The sequence below is a fragment of the Apis florea genome, unplaced genomic scaffold (assembly GCF_048593485.1).
Source record: "Apis florea isolate Af1SG1 unplaced genomic scaffold, ASM4859348v1 contig_2350_pilon, whole genome shotgun sequence".
Lineage (NCBI taxonomy): Eukaryota > Metazoa > Arthropoda > Insecta > Hymenoptera > Apidae > Apis > Apis florea.
Window position 1 is genome coordinate 2548235 of NW_028256565.1, and position 17068 is coordinate 2565302.

General features: G+C 42.4%; 1 protein-coding gene across 1 annotated transcript; it reads right to left on the reverse strand.

The window, feature by feature from the left end:
• Positions 1-740: 740 nt before the first annotated feature.
• Positions 741-15970, reverse strand: LOC105736284 (uncharacterized). The gene is made up of 2 exons (XM_086905099.1): positions 12474-15970; positions 741-961 (listed from the first exon to the last, which is right to left on the reverse strand). The coding sequence occupies exon 1, from the start codon at positions 14604-14606 to the stop codon at positions 12996-12998; it is 1611 nt and encodes a 536-aa protein (XP_086761225.1). The 5' UTR covers positions 14607-15970; the 3' UTR covers positions 741-961; positions 12474-12995.
• Positions 15971-17068: the final 1098 nt, after the last annotated feature.

Consider the following 17068-nt stretch of genomic DNA (forward strand, 5'->3'; position numbering starts at 1 on the left):
ATGAACGAATTGTATGTAATAAAAATAAAATATAAAAAAATAGAAAAAAATTATTTTCTGTTTTTAAAAGTATATGATATTATAAAATTATTTAAAAATGACTTTTAAAAGAACTATATATTTCGATATAATCATCCAATGAAATTGTTGAATTCCTAGGAAATATTTCCATAATATTGCTAGTAATAAACACAAGGTGGTCGATGCATTAGCATCCTAGGAAATCCTGCAAGACATTAGGGTGAATAAAGAACCTATCGCTATAAACCTGAAAATTTTTTATATATCAATATAAAAATAATTAATCTTCGTTATATCCTGAAAATAATGATATCTAAATATTTGTAATCTTAATTTATAATCTTTCAATCATTTTTAAAACTATATATATATATATATCGTATATGTACATATATACGATAATTTTCTTTTACAAAACAATTTATTTCAAGTATTTCAATATATAATTCTTTTAATGATATTTCGATATAATTTTTAATATGTTAGTAGCGATAAATAAAATTTAATAATTTATTTTTAGAAATTTTTAAAGAAATTATTTTTATTGAACCTAAAAATGCAACTTCTTCGCGCAAGGTCAATGGTAATGTCAATATCCAAGGTTAAAAGTTCATCAAAAAAAAGAAAAAAAAAACTTTAAACTTTTATTAAAGATACATTTTTATAATATTTTAGTAGTTTTCCAGATAAAAAAATAAAAAATTTATTAATGTCTATTTTTCACAAGATTATATTTTTATTTTCAAAAGAAAAAGATATATCATAATAGTAACCTAATATTGATTGGAACGTGTGGGAAGAACGGAAGTACATTAGATTTCGTACTTGCTGCAATATCAATACTCCTCTTTTGGCGCTTGGAATATCTGGTTTTCTCTTCTCAATGTCAATTGATTTTGACAACTCCAAGGATGTTCAAATGTACGTTCGAATATAAAATCTGTAAAAAAAATTGACATTTGAGTTACCTGGAGCGTTATAGCGAATCGTTGCCCGATTGTTAACTCAGCAATTGAACCAAGACTCTTGTGCTTATCCTTTTCACTGTGTTCCATGTGGGTCCTGAATACGGGGCCTTCGCATAGGCGTAACGCGTTGAGAATATGTACAGAATAAAATCATATAGCCGAAAAATTTTTATTTTGAAATATAAACATGAAAAGTTTATTGTCAAATATACTATCATATAATTAATTCGATAACGGTATATTCATTATTTCGCATACAAATTGTATACGCAAGAACTAATCCAATGACGCAGAGACGGAAACATTTCAAGCATTTCATCTTTTATTTTTCAAAAATATTTTAATAATGGATATACGCAATTGTATTTCCTATAAACGTTTAAACCATCGAGTGAAAATTTGCGAATAAAAAAGATATCCTTCACTCGTTTAAGAAACGAACAAGTTAAAAAGAGAATGGTACATATACGATGGTCGGAATGTATGGCGTACCAACTTGCGGTACGCTAAAAGGAAATCGCAGGAACATGTGAAAATTTGCGGCTCGAAAATATCGGATGCGCTTCACGTAGCTTACACTCTCTGACCATCTCTCTAGTCCTTGATGCACTTGGTAATGCAATCAAACCGGACTTCTTTCATTTAAGGAGACGATCGATGATGCGAAACTTGAAACACGCGCGCGTGTGCATCGAAAGTTCCGAGCTCTAATTTCGTTTGTATTTTTTGCTTCGTGCGCGATGTCAGTTGTTAAAAAAAAAAAAAAAAAAGAAACATCCACATTATACACGAAAGTAGGAAGATAAGTATTATACACGTAATCATACGTGCCAAACTTATTTGTGCCAAAGTGATTTTCCAAATTACAACATCCTATACACGCATCTTTTTTATTGCGTATGAATCGATCCAACTTTGTGAGAGAACTCAGGAAGTTTTGTAAAAATACGTTCCATGATATGTGTCTGTAAAACGTTGCAGAGTAATCTACAATTCCCCCGTGGCAACTATAATTCCGTATCGAGTTCGATAGAAGCGTGTCATCGAATACAATAGAAGACTAATGACGTCATGGCAAGTATACTACGGAAAGTGGCGTATTCGCCGGAATATCATGAATAACAAAGAATCGTAAAGTCATCGTATTTATACGGCTGTATTTAATCGCAAGTTTGGTCGATAATTTTAGAGGAAAGAAAATAAAAAAGAAAAGGAAGTATTTTCAACAAATTGTTCCACACGATAGGGGACATTATCGAGCGAGGCCATGGCGCACACTGAAAAAAACAATACCAGCTATCAGACCGAAGGAATGTTAAATAGAATGAAACGTCATGACAAAAATAATGGCAACAAAAGGCTGAAATTGCACCAGGAAGCGTGGTTCCTGTATTTCATTGTGGCCGCCGCCGGGGTCGCACACCTTTCGTATGCAAGTTTATTCAGTTCAAATAGGAGAGGTTACGCGTTCAAAGGTTAAAAGATTTTTCGTTTAATTATGTTTAAACGCTTTTAAAATAAATACGTTTTTCTTTTTCTTTCTTTCTTTCTTTCTTTCTTTACGACGTAGAAAGTAATTCGGTGTCCAAGATACATAAGATCGCACGTAATTTATTTGACGAGCGCGTGCGCGTTACGCAATCCGTCGAGAATGAGGAAAACGGAAGAAGACGGCGAGAATATAACAACGAAAATAAGAAGATCCCCGGTGATCATTAAACTTCGTACACGAGCCGCCAATGGACTGGTTCTCCTTGACGATACGCACGCGTCATATTGCCGTTAGTAAAATTTGTCGATTCAGTTCTCTGAAAATCACTGTTACATACGATTCCCCCTTCTTCCTGTTTCCTTCCACTTTTACGATAGAAGCGGAGACAACACGAGCGCTTCGTTTCTTCCTACGGCACGAGAGATAGAAATTCTCCTCTGTGGCGCGTATTTTGCATAGGCAAATTTGATTAACACGAAAAGCAGTAGCTGGAACGATGAAATAAATAGTATCGAAGTTGTTTTAACATGAAATATAAATATATTTGGGTGGTATTGTACAGTCAGTGATTCGTTCGTATATACAGAATTATGTACATGCCGAACACTACATCCTCGAATACTCTGCGCGTAAATTCACACATACATACGTTTGACGAATCGGTCGACCCACACGTGTTTTTGAAATAGTCATCCATTCATCTGGATCCACGCATCCATCTCATCCATTTCTTGGATCCGCAAATATCTCTTTCTTTCTTTCTTTCTTTCTTTCTTTCTCTCACGCTCTGGGTTCTCATTTTTATTATCCAGTATTTCTTATAAGTCGAACGGTATTTTATTTTTTTTTTTTTTGGCGGTCGTTTACAATTTCAAGTGTTGCGATTAATTAGGACGTCTGCCGCCGGACAATTCCATTCTACGAGTACATTGGCGCCTTTTGCGAGCTTTTTATCGCTTTTTTTTTTTTTTATCAGTTTAAGGTCAGCCTAAGCGGATTTATTTATTTTTTTTTTTTTTAATCATTACGTCGTTATTTTTCTTCTTTATTCCTTTATTTATTCATTTTTTTTTTAACGTTTTGCTTTCTTTTTTTGCTTGTTTTTTTTTCTTTATTATTGTTATTACAGAACTACTTGTATTTTTATTTTATTTTTTTTGCTTTTTTAATCCGCGTTACAAACCACAACGAGGTATCGTTACTTTAGACTTCATGACTACAGTTAAGAGAATAAGCGTAGAAATGTATCACACTAGAGACTTGTACATTATCTTAAATGCGTAGGTATGTTCTGTTTTTTTTTTTTTTTCCTTTTTTTTTTTCTTTTCCTCCCTTTCCCACTGATAATACAGTAGTAGTTGATTAGCTAGCTTCACCCCTCAAAAAACGAAGATTCCGTGGTAGTCGTTTTCGAGAACCGAGGAAAAGGATCGTCAACGCCACACCAGAGCGTCGACGACGGCGATGGCGGCGATGGATAAACAAGGCGACACGCGGCGCGTTTCGCAAAAGGTAGACACGCGGCGCACATGTAAACATACGCACACGCATACGCTCTGTTCCTCGTAAAAGCTCTCTCTCCAAAGTCCAATACAACACCGTGACGGGAAGAAATAACACGCGCATCGGCTCGAATTTTAATGAACGATCGAGCAAAGTAAACACACACACATATATGCATACGCCGCTCTTAACGAACGCGCCAGCCAACAGGCAGATACACGGTAGTGGCGCAGCAATTCGAAACTTTCGATTAATCACGAAAAGCAAGGAACTGGAAGGAGAACAATTGCTCGTTAAGTTACACACGCTTTTCGCGGAAACGAAGTGGATCAGAAATGTGAAGGAAGCGAGCAAACGGGTGGCCACGTGGACACCAACCATAGGCCCGTGCACATCAGATTGTCTCGGGCCAATCGATCGTTCGCCACGCCGATGTGTCGTATATAGCGATTAACAGAGTCGTTTATTTTTCTTCTTTTTTTTTTTTTTTTTTTTTTCGTTCGAAGGAATGCGATCGACCGTCGAAGTATGCTTCGTTTCGCTTTACTTACGATACGAATCCCCATCCCCCTGTTTCGGTTCGAAGAGAAAGAAAAAATGTTTCTGACTGACGAGAAAGAAGAATCGAAAGGAGAGAGAGAGAGAGAGAGAGAGATGGTAAAAATAGGAAAAAGAACGAAATAAGCAGGGAGAGAAACGTCGCAAAGGCTGTCAAACGGAAGAGGCACACGGTATGGTATCGATTGGCCGGAGAGGCAGGCCTCGGGTCGCTCCAGGGGCGTATTCAGTTGTCCCGTTTCGTGCTCGACTTTTGCGGTGGTAATTTTTGCCAGCTTGTCGCGAGGAAAGGATCGATCGTCTAGAGTTGGTCGAAGTGGAGATGGCAGGCCGAGGGCGTGGTCCATCGTCGTTTCGAACTATCGTTCAGACTATCCCGTAGATAGACAGGGTAACCTATAATATCCCGACGTTCGTGACGCATGGATATATCTTTCCTTTTCTCATAGCCACGCGGCGCGCTCGCTTCCTCGAGGATCGAGTCCTCTTTCACCCTCTCCCCGATTCCTTCTTTCTCGCGCGTTACGCTCTATCTGTTCACTTATCCCGTTATCTCCCCTTCGAGTTTAACTATCGAAAAACCGCAACCCCTTACGACCATACGTTTTCCATCCGAGATTCGACGCAATCGTATTACATCGTATTTCCAAAGAATGCTTCGATCGACTCGGCGTACAGCCGATTCCTTCGTGATCACCAATTGAATAATTACGAATAATTGAAAGATAAACGAAAAATCGTAAAGAAATGATAGATAAAAAAAAAAAAATGGAATGGAAGATCGCAAGATCTTCGGTCGAAACGAGATTCTGAAAAAGATTCTCGGTAACTCGAAACGAATTATAAAGAAGTAGTTGTGCTCTCGGTTGGCATGGAGCGTGGTTTGGTATATAAACCGGGTGTACAACGAGACGCGTACAAAGAATAGCGTAAAATAACGTACGTTATATTTGCCGCCGAATCAGCCGGTGTACTTTGGTATACGAACAATTCGTGCGTCAGAGGTAGGTAAGGTCATTGTTAGGTGCATGCCGCGCAGCTTCTTAAGCGCTTTTCATTCGCCGGCTGACAGCAGTTCTCTCTACCTCGTCTCCGCTCCCTCCCTCCTGTCCATCCGTCCGTTTGAAGCCTGCCGTTCGGGCTGGCCTGCCGTAGAAAGAGATCATTCATCGGGAGAGGGTAGGCGATTTAAGAAAAATTCGCCAAGAAGGTGGTCCACCCACGGTGAAGCGCGCACGGGGAGTACACATTGTAATTCGGGGTCTCGGCTGGAAGCAGAGAGAGGATCGTGGATCAAAAATGGCTTCGGGTCGGTCTTTGTACAACCGGTGCTTTCCGGCGTGCAACTACCTGCCACGGTTGGCACACAGTTCGCTCGCTCGCTCGCTCGCTCGCTCACTCGTTTGCTGCTTCGCGTCCTTTTGCGAGAGTTTTACCTTTACCACCACGTACCTGGCCAACCAGCCAGTCGCTCGCTCGCTCGCTCGCCCGTCTATCTACGCTCCGTCGTCGTTTCTGCCCCAGTGTTCCAGGACCGGGTGTGTTCGGAGGGGTCCCGAGTTCCACGGAAAAAGCCTTGGGTATATCTTTACGAGCGGAGCCATAAAAGCCGTAGGAGTTCGTCCGTTTCTCGATTAACTCTCGTGGGGTATGGATCGCGTTCGACCGGCTACGATCCTTATTGTCGAGTATATCCTTTGCGCGGGCCTGTATAATACATAAACGAAGGAACTACCGTCCTTCGAAACACCCAGTCATCCCGTCATCGTCATCGTCTTTGTCATCGTCGTCCCCGTTCCCACCGTCGTCGTTTCTAAGTTTGAGCCGAGAGGACAGGATGGATCTCGACAAACGAGATGCTCCGCTTCTTTACAATCCATCAGTTACAATTTTTCTTTTTTTCAATCGCAATCCTCTCCTAATCGTCTTGGCTCAAGTTTTTCTCCCCTTAGCCATCCTAGAATACCAAAACTAAATATGTCTCTTTCGAGCGCGTACTTTTCCCGTATTCTTCCTTTTCATTATAGTCTTTTCCACTTTTTCAACGCTCTCCTCCTCGCTTATCCGAACCATCTTTTCTCGTCCGCAACGAGATCTCATCGTTCGTTTCGTCGCGGTCTCGACGATCCCCCGTATCTCCCTCCCTCCCTCCTGTTCCTCCTGCCGGTATTCCTACCCTTCCATCGTTCCTTTTTTCCTGCCCCTCTCATTACTCGACCACGGTACGCGCTAAGCGTGTTGCTTCGTTTATCTGTTGCATACATCGCACGTCCTTACGATTCACGGCGAGGAACGGAAAGAACCGTTTCTCCTTTCTTTCTTTGATAAACGTTTATGGCGATAAACGAGGAGTTAACGTAATTAAGTTGGATCGATACGTTCCGAACATTTTCCTCCTATGATCCACTCGCTCATGCATCATTTTATACGGCTGCTGACAACGTGAGAATATGTAGTTTTCGTTCAAGAATGCGCCGCTACACGCCTACTTTGCCCTTCTTCCTTTCTCCCTGTCGCTCCTCTCTTTCTGCTCAACGCACAACGTTATACACAACGTTTCTCTCTCCGATCGATCGTTATCTATGTAACCCCGTTTTTCGTTTCGCTCGCTTTTATTGTTTCGCCGGCGGACTCGCATTCGCGTAACTCTAACTCTTCGCCGCGATCCACTAACTTATCGCGATCCCTTTTAATACTATATAATTATTACACAAGATTTAGCAGTTTTTTTTTTTTTTTTTATTCATTCAGTCAAAGTGTAAGTCGAGGGCGCGCTAGCTCGTTTAATATATTAATTATTTGAGGCAGTTTACGTCATTTTGTTTAAGGCCGAGTTAATAGTAGTGAACTATGTTGAGAAGGTGTACGCACGCGTTTACGCCGCGCCGTGGTGCGTGCACACGCCATTCTTCGTCGGCTGATTCACAGTGAACGGACAACCAGGAGGAGAGTAATCGGGCGCACGCTGTTGTGTCCCTGCCGTTGTGTCTCGTGAAAATCCACGGGCAATTTAGTTTAATTTCGAACGACGTCTCGCAGGGGACCCACGGTCTGTCGCATCGAAAGTGGCATACTTTGTGCCCTCTTATCTTTACCGCCCTTCTCTTTCTCGCCCGTTTCCTCTCCCCATCCCTCGTTGCCCGTCGAATGTGAATCGAGCTTTTATCCGATGCGCGTCTACTGTATACGCACAAAAGTATATACGTTCGTATATAGTGGAGGGCGAGGCACGTTCGAGCACAGTTTCTCTATCTCTCGTTTCTTTCTTTCTCTCGTTCTCTCTCTCTCTCTCTCTCTCTCTCTCACGCACTCTCTCTCTCTCTCTCTCTTTCTCTCTCCATCAAACGACGCGATGCACACGTATTTCGAGAATAAGCTTGATCGTATATTTACGTATAGTTCGTTACGCGCGACGTAGGACAAAATATTTGATGCCAGACTTTTTTTTTTCTTTTTCTCGTACCCGCTTACGGAGGAAGCACGTTTTATTACAGAGTAAATATATGCCTTGCTCTCTCGCCGAACTACAAACGCGACAAATAATCAAAGAGTTTTTGCGGATCAATCGAGCAAAGTAAAGAGAAAGAGGAGAGACACCAAAAAAAAAAGGAAGGAGAAAAGGAAGGACAAGGAAAGTAATCGTTTCGGTGGCGTAGAAATGCATTCGTTGAATGCAACGTTAAATAAAAAAAAAAAAAAAAAGAAAAAGAAGAAAAAAAAATGACCGGAACGACCGCACATGCCGTGTATTATTTCCTCCGCGATACACACGTGTCGCATCGAGTCATGTGGGTGTTCTATGCGATGTTTCAACGCGTGTGTTACACAGGCACGCTCGTTCTTACACTCGTTGAACTCGGCGAATATAGAACTCGCTCGTTGAAAATACATCTTCGATCGAGACGTTTCCAACTTAATGGGGATAACCTCGCTTAGGATAAACAAGCGCGACACGGAGTTGAACAGAGAGAGGGCAAAAATGAAATTTCTATGGAAGTGGATTCTGCCACGTTATATATATATATATATATATATCCACCACGGAGAACAGCGTTCCGTGCAGGAGAGGAGAATCGTGGAATCAGACGCGAAAAAAGAAAGCGAGTGGTGCACAGCGTGCACGTGTTTCCTGAGATCGAGCCGGTGGCAACTACGAGAGAAAAGGAGCGCCTCTATCGCGTTATCTCCCCTAGAGAAGATGCGCGCAGCCCGGAAAGTCGTTCAACGTTCCCCTTACGTAATGCTCCCAGCTTTTTCGAGACGACGATAACAACGATAATATACCTGATTGACGTAAACGTTGATCTCAGCTGGAATATAGGCGATATAAATGCGAAAAGTAATACTGATTTGGAAAAAAAAAAAAAAAGAGAGAAAAAGAATATTTTTAGGGTAATTGGTCGGATAAAAATGCGCGTAATAACGTAATAAATTTTGGCACACGCGAAACTTTCAACAACAAAACGCGTTTCGAGTCTAGTCAATGACGATCTCTCATGAATCGAGTAATCATTCAAGTAAGAGGCGAGGCACTTTTAGCTTTGATTCCTGATATGCAGCACGAGGTGAAAAGTTTAAGGCGTAGCTTTGATCGTATCAGCAGCGACACTCTGCTTGACATTCGACCGTGTCTCGTCGTTGCGACGCTACAATGCTCCCAGACTAACAGAATCTTATTCGTTCATTCTTTTGCTCGCTCGCTCGCTCGCTCGCGAGTCCCCTCCTCTTTTTTCTCTTTCGACGTATCGACGAACGACAATCGAATTCTACGAGCGTATCCTTTGCATAGGAAGCGACGGAATATATCGAATCGAACACGAAAGTAGTATGTATATACGCGGTTGATGGCAGATTACGGAGAAACTGAAGAGAAAAAGAGGCCAAGTGAACGAAGAAGAAGAAGAAGAAGGAGAAACTAGATCGAAATATTAAACTAGAGACGAAGAATTGACAGAATCGGACAGAATGTTTAATAAAGCTGACGTACAAATCATAACTGATCGAAGATTAAAATTAAAAATAAATTTATTTATTTTTAAATTTTTTTTCTTTTTGAAGAAAAGTAAGAGAAAAAAGTGAATATTAAAAATATTAAAAAAGTGAAAAATATCGATAATTGGGATTAACGACAGTAACAATGTCTACTCATTTATCTTTTTGTAGATTATCGGGAACTATCACCGTCATAATTCTTCGCTTTTAAAAAAATATAGCCATTTATCGTTTTTTTTTAACGTGTCTCGGTATTTTAGAATACACATATGAATAATTGATATTTTCGAAAATAAAAATTTTATTAGAAGATCTATCGATTGGTAAACAGCTTGCAAAAAAAAGTAACGCGAAAAGTTTTTTCCGTCGTTCACAGTTCAAGTAACTGTATTTAGGCCCTGTATCCGTTTAGCTTCCCTCTACTTCGCCGCTAAGAGGTTCGTTCCCTTTGAACGAGCAAAAACACCGGGGCGGAAATGCTCGGCCGAGATGGACGGCGAAGGGTAAGTGGTGCCAGGAACGAACTCTGCTCTCGACAACCGAGCTCTGCCAACAAAATTTACCAGGAACGAGAGACTTCGTGTACACACGAAACTGAACATTTTCGCGTCGCCTTTGTGTCCCGATTGAAACCAGTCGAATCAGGATTCGATACGTGAACCATTGTACCGATGACGATTTAACATGCTATATGGCCACCACGCGTTGTGAAAATCCATCGGGATATCATCGTTCGAAAGTAGAATATCGCCGAGGAATAGTTCCACGGACGAAATTTAAAAATAGCGTGCAAGCGAATTTTTCTTCTTTGTCCATTCGGCGAAGAGCGAGAAAGAAACCGACAAACAAACCAGTGAAACCTTTTCAAAGTCAGCAGCCAACGTTTCTGCTTGCGACGCTTCCTAATTACCTGATGTGTCCACGTCACATTATATAACGAGTTCGACGGGGGTTTCAACGAGGCACAATAATGCCCTCCTTCCTTCCACATCGTATAAATATCTATCAGTGGATGAAGTTTTTAACCCTTTGCCGTGTGCACAGGGCCACGATCTATATAACTAGGAAACGTATTTACTATCGACCGGGGTTGTGTGTGCCCGAAGGAGGTACGATTGCGCCTGATTGTGCTCCATCAAGCCTTTTCGATACATGTCGTGTCAAACGCAATATGCGCTAGAGGATATGCCGCGATACACTGTAGACAGTACGACCCTTTCTCCTTCTTTTCCTATTTTATCCACAGCTTTTTCTCGCTCTTTTTCTTTGGATCTCTTCCACGAATTTCTTTTCGGAAAACATCGCACGAAAATACGCACGAGTTTTTCCTACAAAAATAAATCATTTGCGAACAGTCTTTTTTAACACATTAATCGGAAAACAAAAACAAATCGTTAAAGTCAAATCACATGAAAGGGAGTGATGAGAGTTGAATGCAAATTCACGAAAAGAAAATTTATCATCAGAATCGATATCCTAACGAGAGGTTTTTTTTTTTTTATCGAACGAAACGTGACTTTCATATTTCTTCCCCTTTTTATTTCTTCGAGTATTCGCGACGACGACTTCCATAGCAGAAAAGTTACTTTCAATCTATCTAGTTCTTCCCTTCTAACCAATTTTCCAAGGTTCTCCACGACGGTTGGAAATTATAGGAGTCGCAGGTTCACATTAGCGGCTGTTAGTCTAACGTCCATCCGTGTACACGGTCGTCAGTGTTTTCGGAACACGCGGCGACGCGTCCCGCTCCCTCCAATGCGTGCGAGCAGTCTCTTGGTTTCGTCTATATACCGATCCCCATCTTGACCGCGCCCCCTTCTCGTCTGGTTTGGTCGCGTCCCCCGTACTCCTCGCGTCCCGTAACCGCCCAGATCCGTCCCATCCCGTCCCGTCCCGTCCCGACCGTTCGTCCCGTCCCCGTCCCGTTCGTCCCGACTCGTCGTCGTCTCGTTTCGCCTCGCCTCGCCTCGCCTCGCTTCGTCTCGCTTCGCCACGGCTCGCCCGTACCGCCGGTGCGGTCGTGCGGTCACGTTGATCGATCGTTACCGTGTAACGAAATACGGTCCCCGTCCGTTTCTCCTTGAGCGCGCTCTTTGAAAAGGGCGCAGGACAAAAAAGAAGAAATCCTGCTGCCCCGACTCTCTCTCGGACCTCTCTCGCCTTTCTAGAGATGTTCCGTTCCGAGAGACGGACAGAGACGGAGAAAAACAAAGAAGTTCGAACGAAGAAACGAGAAGCGTTCTGGGAGAAAGGACGAAACGAGAAACGGACGTTCCGTTAGAGCAGGACAAATGCAATGTGCAACGTCACATTGCCGTTTCCTGTATATGCTCGCAAAGAAAAGAAAAAAGAAAAAAGAAAAGAAAAGAAAAGACAAGTGTCCCTGTATGTGGTTTTTGTTCGAAGAAAAAAAAAAAATTGCGCTTGTACCCTATCGGAAAATGTATATAACGTTGCATTCAGATTTTGGCACTTGTGATTACAATGATTGTCGATGGATTCCGAGTATATAAGCAGAGAAGAGTTGAGGTAAAACCAAAGTAATAAGCTATTCGCTAGTTAGGGAATAACGATATAATGAATTATTGATGACCAATAATGTATAACTCGTTTGAAAATGAGACTAAATTGTACGTATATCGATTTTGTATATCTGAAAAATATACTATTGTTGACTGATGTGTACGCGATCCGCCAGTATTCAAAGACGAAGGATAAGAAAAAGAGCGAAAGGAGCCGCAGCCGCCACCGTCGTCGTGACTACAGCGGCGATGGCATACAACGAGAGAAGGATCGCGTGTACACGATGTTTGCCCGGCTAAGAAAGGCATCCGAGTTTCAAGAATTTACGCGGAGGAAATCTCGTGTCTTTGGCTGAAAGTGTATGACTAAAAATAATAAGACGTTAATACAAGACCTAAGCAAATGGATTTTTATACCTGAGAAGCGCACACATATTGCAGGTGGATGAAATTGGTCGATGCCTACATAGGCAACCATTTCAGTTGTTAGTGGTTCCATCCATCTGTCTCTGGTTGAATGTATATCTGTGTATAATAGTGGTGATGGTGATGGTGGTGGTGGTAGTGATGGTGGTGGTGTGTATGCGTCGTGTGTTTATTCTGTGGCTTTCTGCTCGTCCGTCCGTCCGTCCGGCCACCCGCACACCACTGCCAACAACGGAGAGCACGGCACGTACGATCGTTGCGTCGACGACGATACATACATACACGTATATACAGTGAATACACGTAGGGAGAAGTAGCGTGTATGTCGCAGAGATAGATGTATCCCGAGTGTACTAGGCAGAGTTAGACCAACCCGTATGCGCTTTAACGAGTATGGAAGATAAGTCGTACAATAGGGAAGAGAGAGCACACAGCTTTGTAGCCGGATTAGGTGAATAAATGAAGGTTGGCAATAGGGTCGGTCTCGAGCGGGTTCACGCTGCTGGTAGACACCTAACTCTGCGGCAAAAGCGCATGATAACCAGGCGTTTCGTAAAAACCAGCCGCTTGAAGGGCGTGTAGCGAAGTGGCATGATGCCTGTGTATTGTGCTCGCGTATACACTGGAAACGCCACCAGAAGAAACGCCGCTGGAAGCACCGATCGACGTCGAGGAGGAAGAGGACGAGGAAGAAGAGGAAGAAGCCTGTTGACCAATGTGTGATGTTGCACGCAACGTGGTCGACGGTCGCCTGTACGGATGATGCCCGACCACCGAGGCTGTTGTTGCCCGTAGATGACTCGACGAACTCGAATTCGTCGCGTTATACGTCTGTTGATAAGTCTGCCGCAATATGCCGGATATTGACGTAACCGTTGGTGTCACCGACGAGGAGGAACTTCGGTCGCTTTGGTGAGGTTGATGATGAATCTGATGAGTCGTTCGATGTTGCTGTGTTGCTTGTTGCTGCTGCGGTTGTTGCTGTTGCTGTCGATGCTGATGATTGTGAGCGCGCATTGCGCGGAAGTAGTGTTGATAAATACCTGATATGACTGCTTTTTCGTCAGCAGAGATTAGTTCGGTGGCGGAAGAGGTTGACGACACCGAACTTACTTGCTGCTGCTGCTGCTGGGTTTGTTGATTGTGGAGGGGGTGAGCATGAGATCGATGAAGATGATGACTTTGTTGTTGCTGCTGTGGCGGTGGTGGAGGTGCTTGTGATTGTTGTTGCTGTTGCGGATGATGTTGACGTCTTTGTTGCTGTTGTTGTTGTTGTTGTTGCGACAGAGTTGCAGCAGCATTGAGAGCCGCACGATAGGAAGCTGCCATAGCCGCAGCAGACATTTGACTGGTTGTGGAAACGAGATTCGATCCTGAATCGGTTGTTGCGACAACAGTTGCCGATAAGACTGCTGCTGCGGCTGCGACAGCGGAACTGGAAGATGACACAGTCGAGGTAGAAACGGCGGCAGCCGTAGAAGAGGGTGCAACAACGGACGAGGTGGAGGAAACGGCAGCGGCTGCGGTCGCGGTGGCAACGACAGCGGCCGAGGCACTTCGCCTGCTGCTTCGCCTCGACGAAATCGGCGCGTTTGCCGGTGGTGGTAGATTGTTGACGAAAGGACTTCTCCTTTCACGTTCAGCTCGTCGATAATAGCATGGGTGTATCATGAGAAGAGGTTCACCGCCACCGGGTGGTGGTTTTGCTTGGCTCGGCAGCTCGTACTCGACACTGCAGTCAACGTGGAGAGGTTGCGAGTAATCCTTGTAGTCCTTGTAGGTGGTGACTGCAACCGCAGCGGCTGCCGCCGCGGCTGCGACAGCTGCTGCGGTCGCGGTGGCGGTCGTCGTATTTGTGTTTGCGGTCGTACCGGAGCCGACGGCAGCAGCAGTGACGGTGGTGTCGAGGATGCCGGTCGATGCGGCCGGTAGGACGGTTTGCTGTCCACTCGGTCCCGTCGCGGCACCCGTGGCAGCCGGGCCGCCGCCACCGCCGGTAGATCCGCCGCCGATTCCATGATGGTGATGGTGATGGTGATGATGATGGTGGTGGTGATGGTGATGACCGTGTCCATGCATAGCGGCACCTACCACCACTTCCTTCTCGTAGCAGGCAGCGGCCATGTTGGAAACCTCCTACTATCCAGGCTTCCGCCGCCGAACCGTCCCTTCTTGCACGCCCGCTGACCAACGACCCACCTCGAACGCTAGCCTCTCATTTCGTGGGATCCTCGTGATTATTCTCCCCGATGACGACCACGATCCACTGCTCTCCGTCTCGCCCAGCGTTGAGATTACCCGATGTTTCACCACACAGCCGGAGACGCGAATTCGCGATTCTCCAGCACTTTTTTCTTTAGTTTTCTTAACTAACCCCTTTCCTTTTATTTCTCTTTCTTCTTCTTTTCTTTTCCTTGTTTTTATACTTCTTTATATGTTCTTAATATCTCTCTTCCAATCGTATGACCCTCTTAATAATTGTGGTACTTTGCGCAATTTTTATGGGCATATCTTGAAATGAGACGAAAAAAAATGGTACGATTCATCGTTGCGAGAGAGGGTTGCCTTATCCAAGGGTTGGACCAATCAGCTATTATATCCAACACCAAGGAAAGCCCTCGAGGCAGAAGCCCCCAATGTACATGAGCAAAAGAGCGTTATCGCATATTTCGAGAGAGAGAAGGAAAAAAAAGTCGTAAAGAGCTTACAACTGACTATGAATTCGAACACCACCGGCCCTGATTTGTTGGACACCGGCTTCCTTGCAACATCGATCTTTGCCTTTTATGATCTTCCGTTTCTATTCGTTTCTCTCTAATCTCTCGTTTCTATTCCAAAATCCTTTTCCTTCTCTATATAATATAATATAATAATAATATAATATAACATAAATGTATTTTTTTCGTCTTTTCCCTTTCGAATTCTCGATACATATAGTAATCCACTTCACTCTTTCACAAATCCTTCGCACGTAATATCTTGCTTGTTACATATATGCATTATATTTGCAATTAAACGTTAGAATGCCACACTTCCACTTTTAATCGGATTTTTTATTTACAAAAATTCAGAGACATTCATGAGAACGAAGAGTAGATTTATATATCAGAGCAAGCAATGGGGGCTTGGATCTGAACAGGCTGGGCGTAACGTCTCGTTTCTTCGTTTCAACAAGATTGAAACACTTTAATATACCGACGTCGTTTTGCAATTCTATCGTTGCCTTACATATAAAAACTTTTACTCGGATTATTTGTCTTTTTCACTCACTTTAAACACAGCTGCACAAAGAAAAATTAAACGACAGAACACGTTCAGGCTTCTTCAAAGGGGTACGCCATTGCTGCGCGTGTGTCAACTCGTCCGGCGTATCGGTTACCCTTACACACGCGAGAGTACATCTATGAGTAGTAAATACATGCACCGTGCACGTATATGTATACAAACTACACACTTTACTACACGTATCTCGCTCGTCTCGTACAGACTGCCGAGCTGCGACTGAAAGCCAAGTCCTGTCGAATCCTCGTGTCTACTCGTGACATTCTGCAACGCCCTCTTCCTCTCAATATTTTCCTTCTTTGTCTCCTTGTAGCTTCTTTGTCTACAGTGTGGTCGATTCCATAGATTAATGGCTAGTATCTATGAGATGCGATGCGCGATGCACCATCGGGCTAGCCAACTTGATATAATTGTTTAGTTTCTTTTCGTGCAAAAATTTTTGATTGGTTTGTGCATCTGGAAATATATTTTACATTTTTACATATTAAATAAACTTTCTTGTTCTATTAAATAAACAGAGTTGTACAAATTCTACTAAATAATTTAAACATACACGTACGAAATTTTATTTTAAATTTTATAGTATTCTGTATTCAACAATGAACATATCGATTATCAATAATGTTCTATTACAAATCAGATACACAATAATTCTAACATCTATTTTCTTTTTTGTTTCAAAATTGAATTGAATAGATTCTGTTAAGATTTTTGATCGATAAGCTAGACAGAGAAAACAATAAAGTTAATCGGATATCGACACCATATATATACTTTATAAAGTAAGTTAAGAACAAATAGTGGGAAAAAGATAGAGATAGGGTAAAAATATGGAAATCAGCGCCATCTCCAGACTGCCGCAAATGAAACTCAGGTAGGTAAGGACAAATAGTAGAAAAAAAATAGATACAATAAGAATTAACTATCAACACCATCTTTGGAGTAAGACATTTCTTCAAAGAATTGTGCTTCTAAAAGTATTTAAGAGATGACGCTAATTCTCGATTTTTGTTCTACTTTATCTTGCATTTAAATAAATGTTTTCGGTATCCAAGAGATGGTATTAATAATCAATTCTCTATCTCTATCTTTTTCTTATTTATTTATTTTACCTACATGAATTTCATTTGCGGCACTCTGGAGATGACGCTGATTTCCATATTTTTTTCTATCTCTATCCTTTTCCCACTATTTGTTCTTTTTGTCTTATACTTCTCCAATTATTTATTCTCCCTTTTTATCCTTTAATTCGTCTATGATTTTATCTTTCTTCTATCAATATAATAAATAGTTTATAATATATA

Bases quoted from the DNA above. Each gene is read 5' to 3' on its own strand.
- LOC105736284 (XM_086905099.1), bottom strand. From the start codon at position 14,606: ATGGCCGCTGCCTGCTACGAGAAGGAAGTGGTGGTAGGTGCCGCTATG.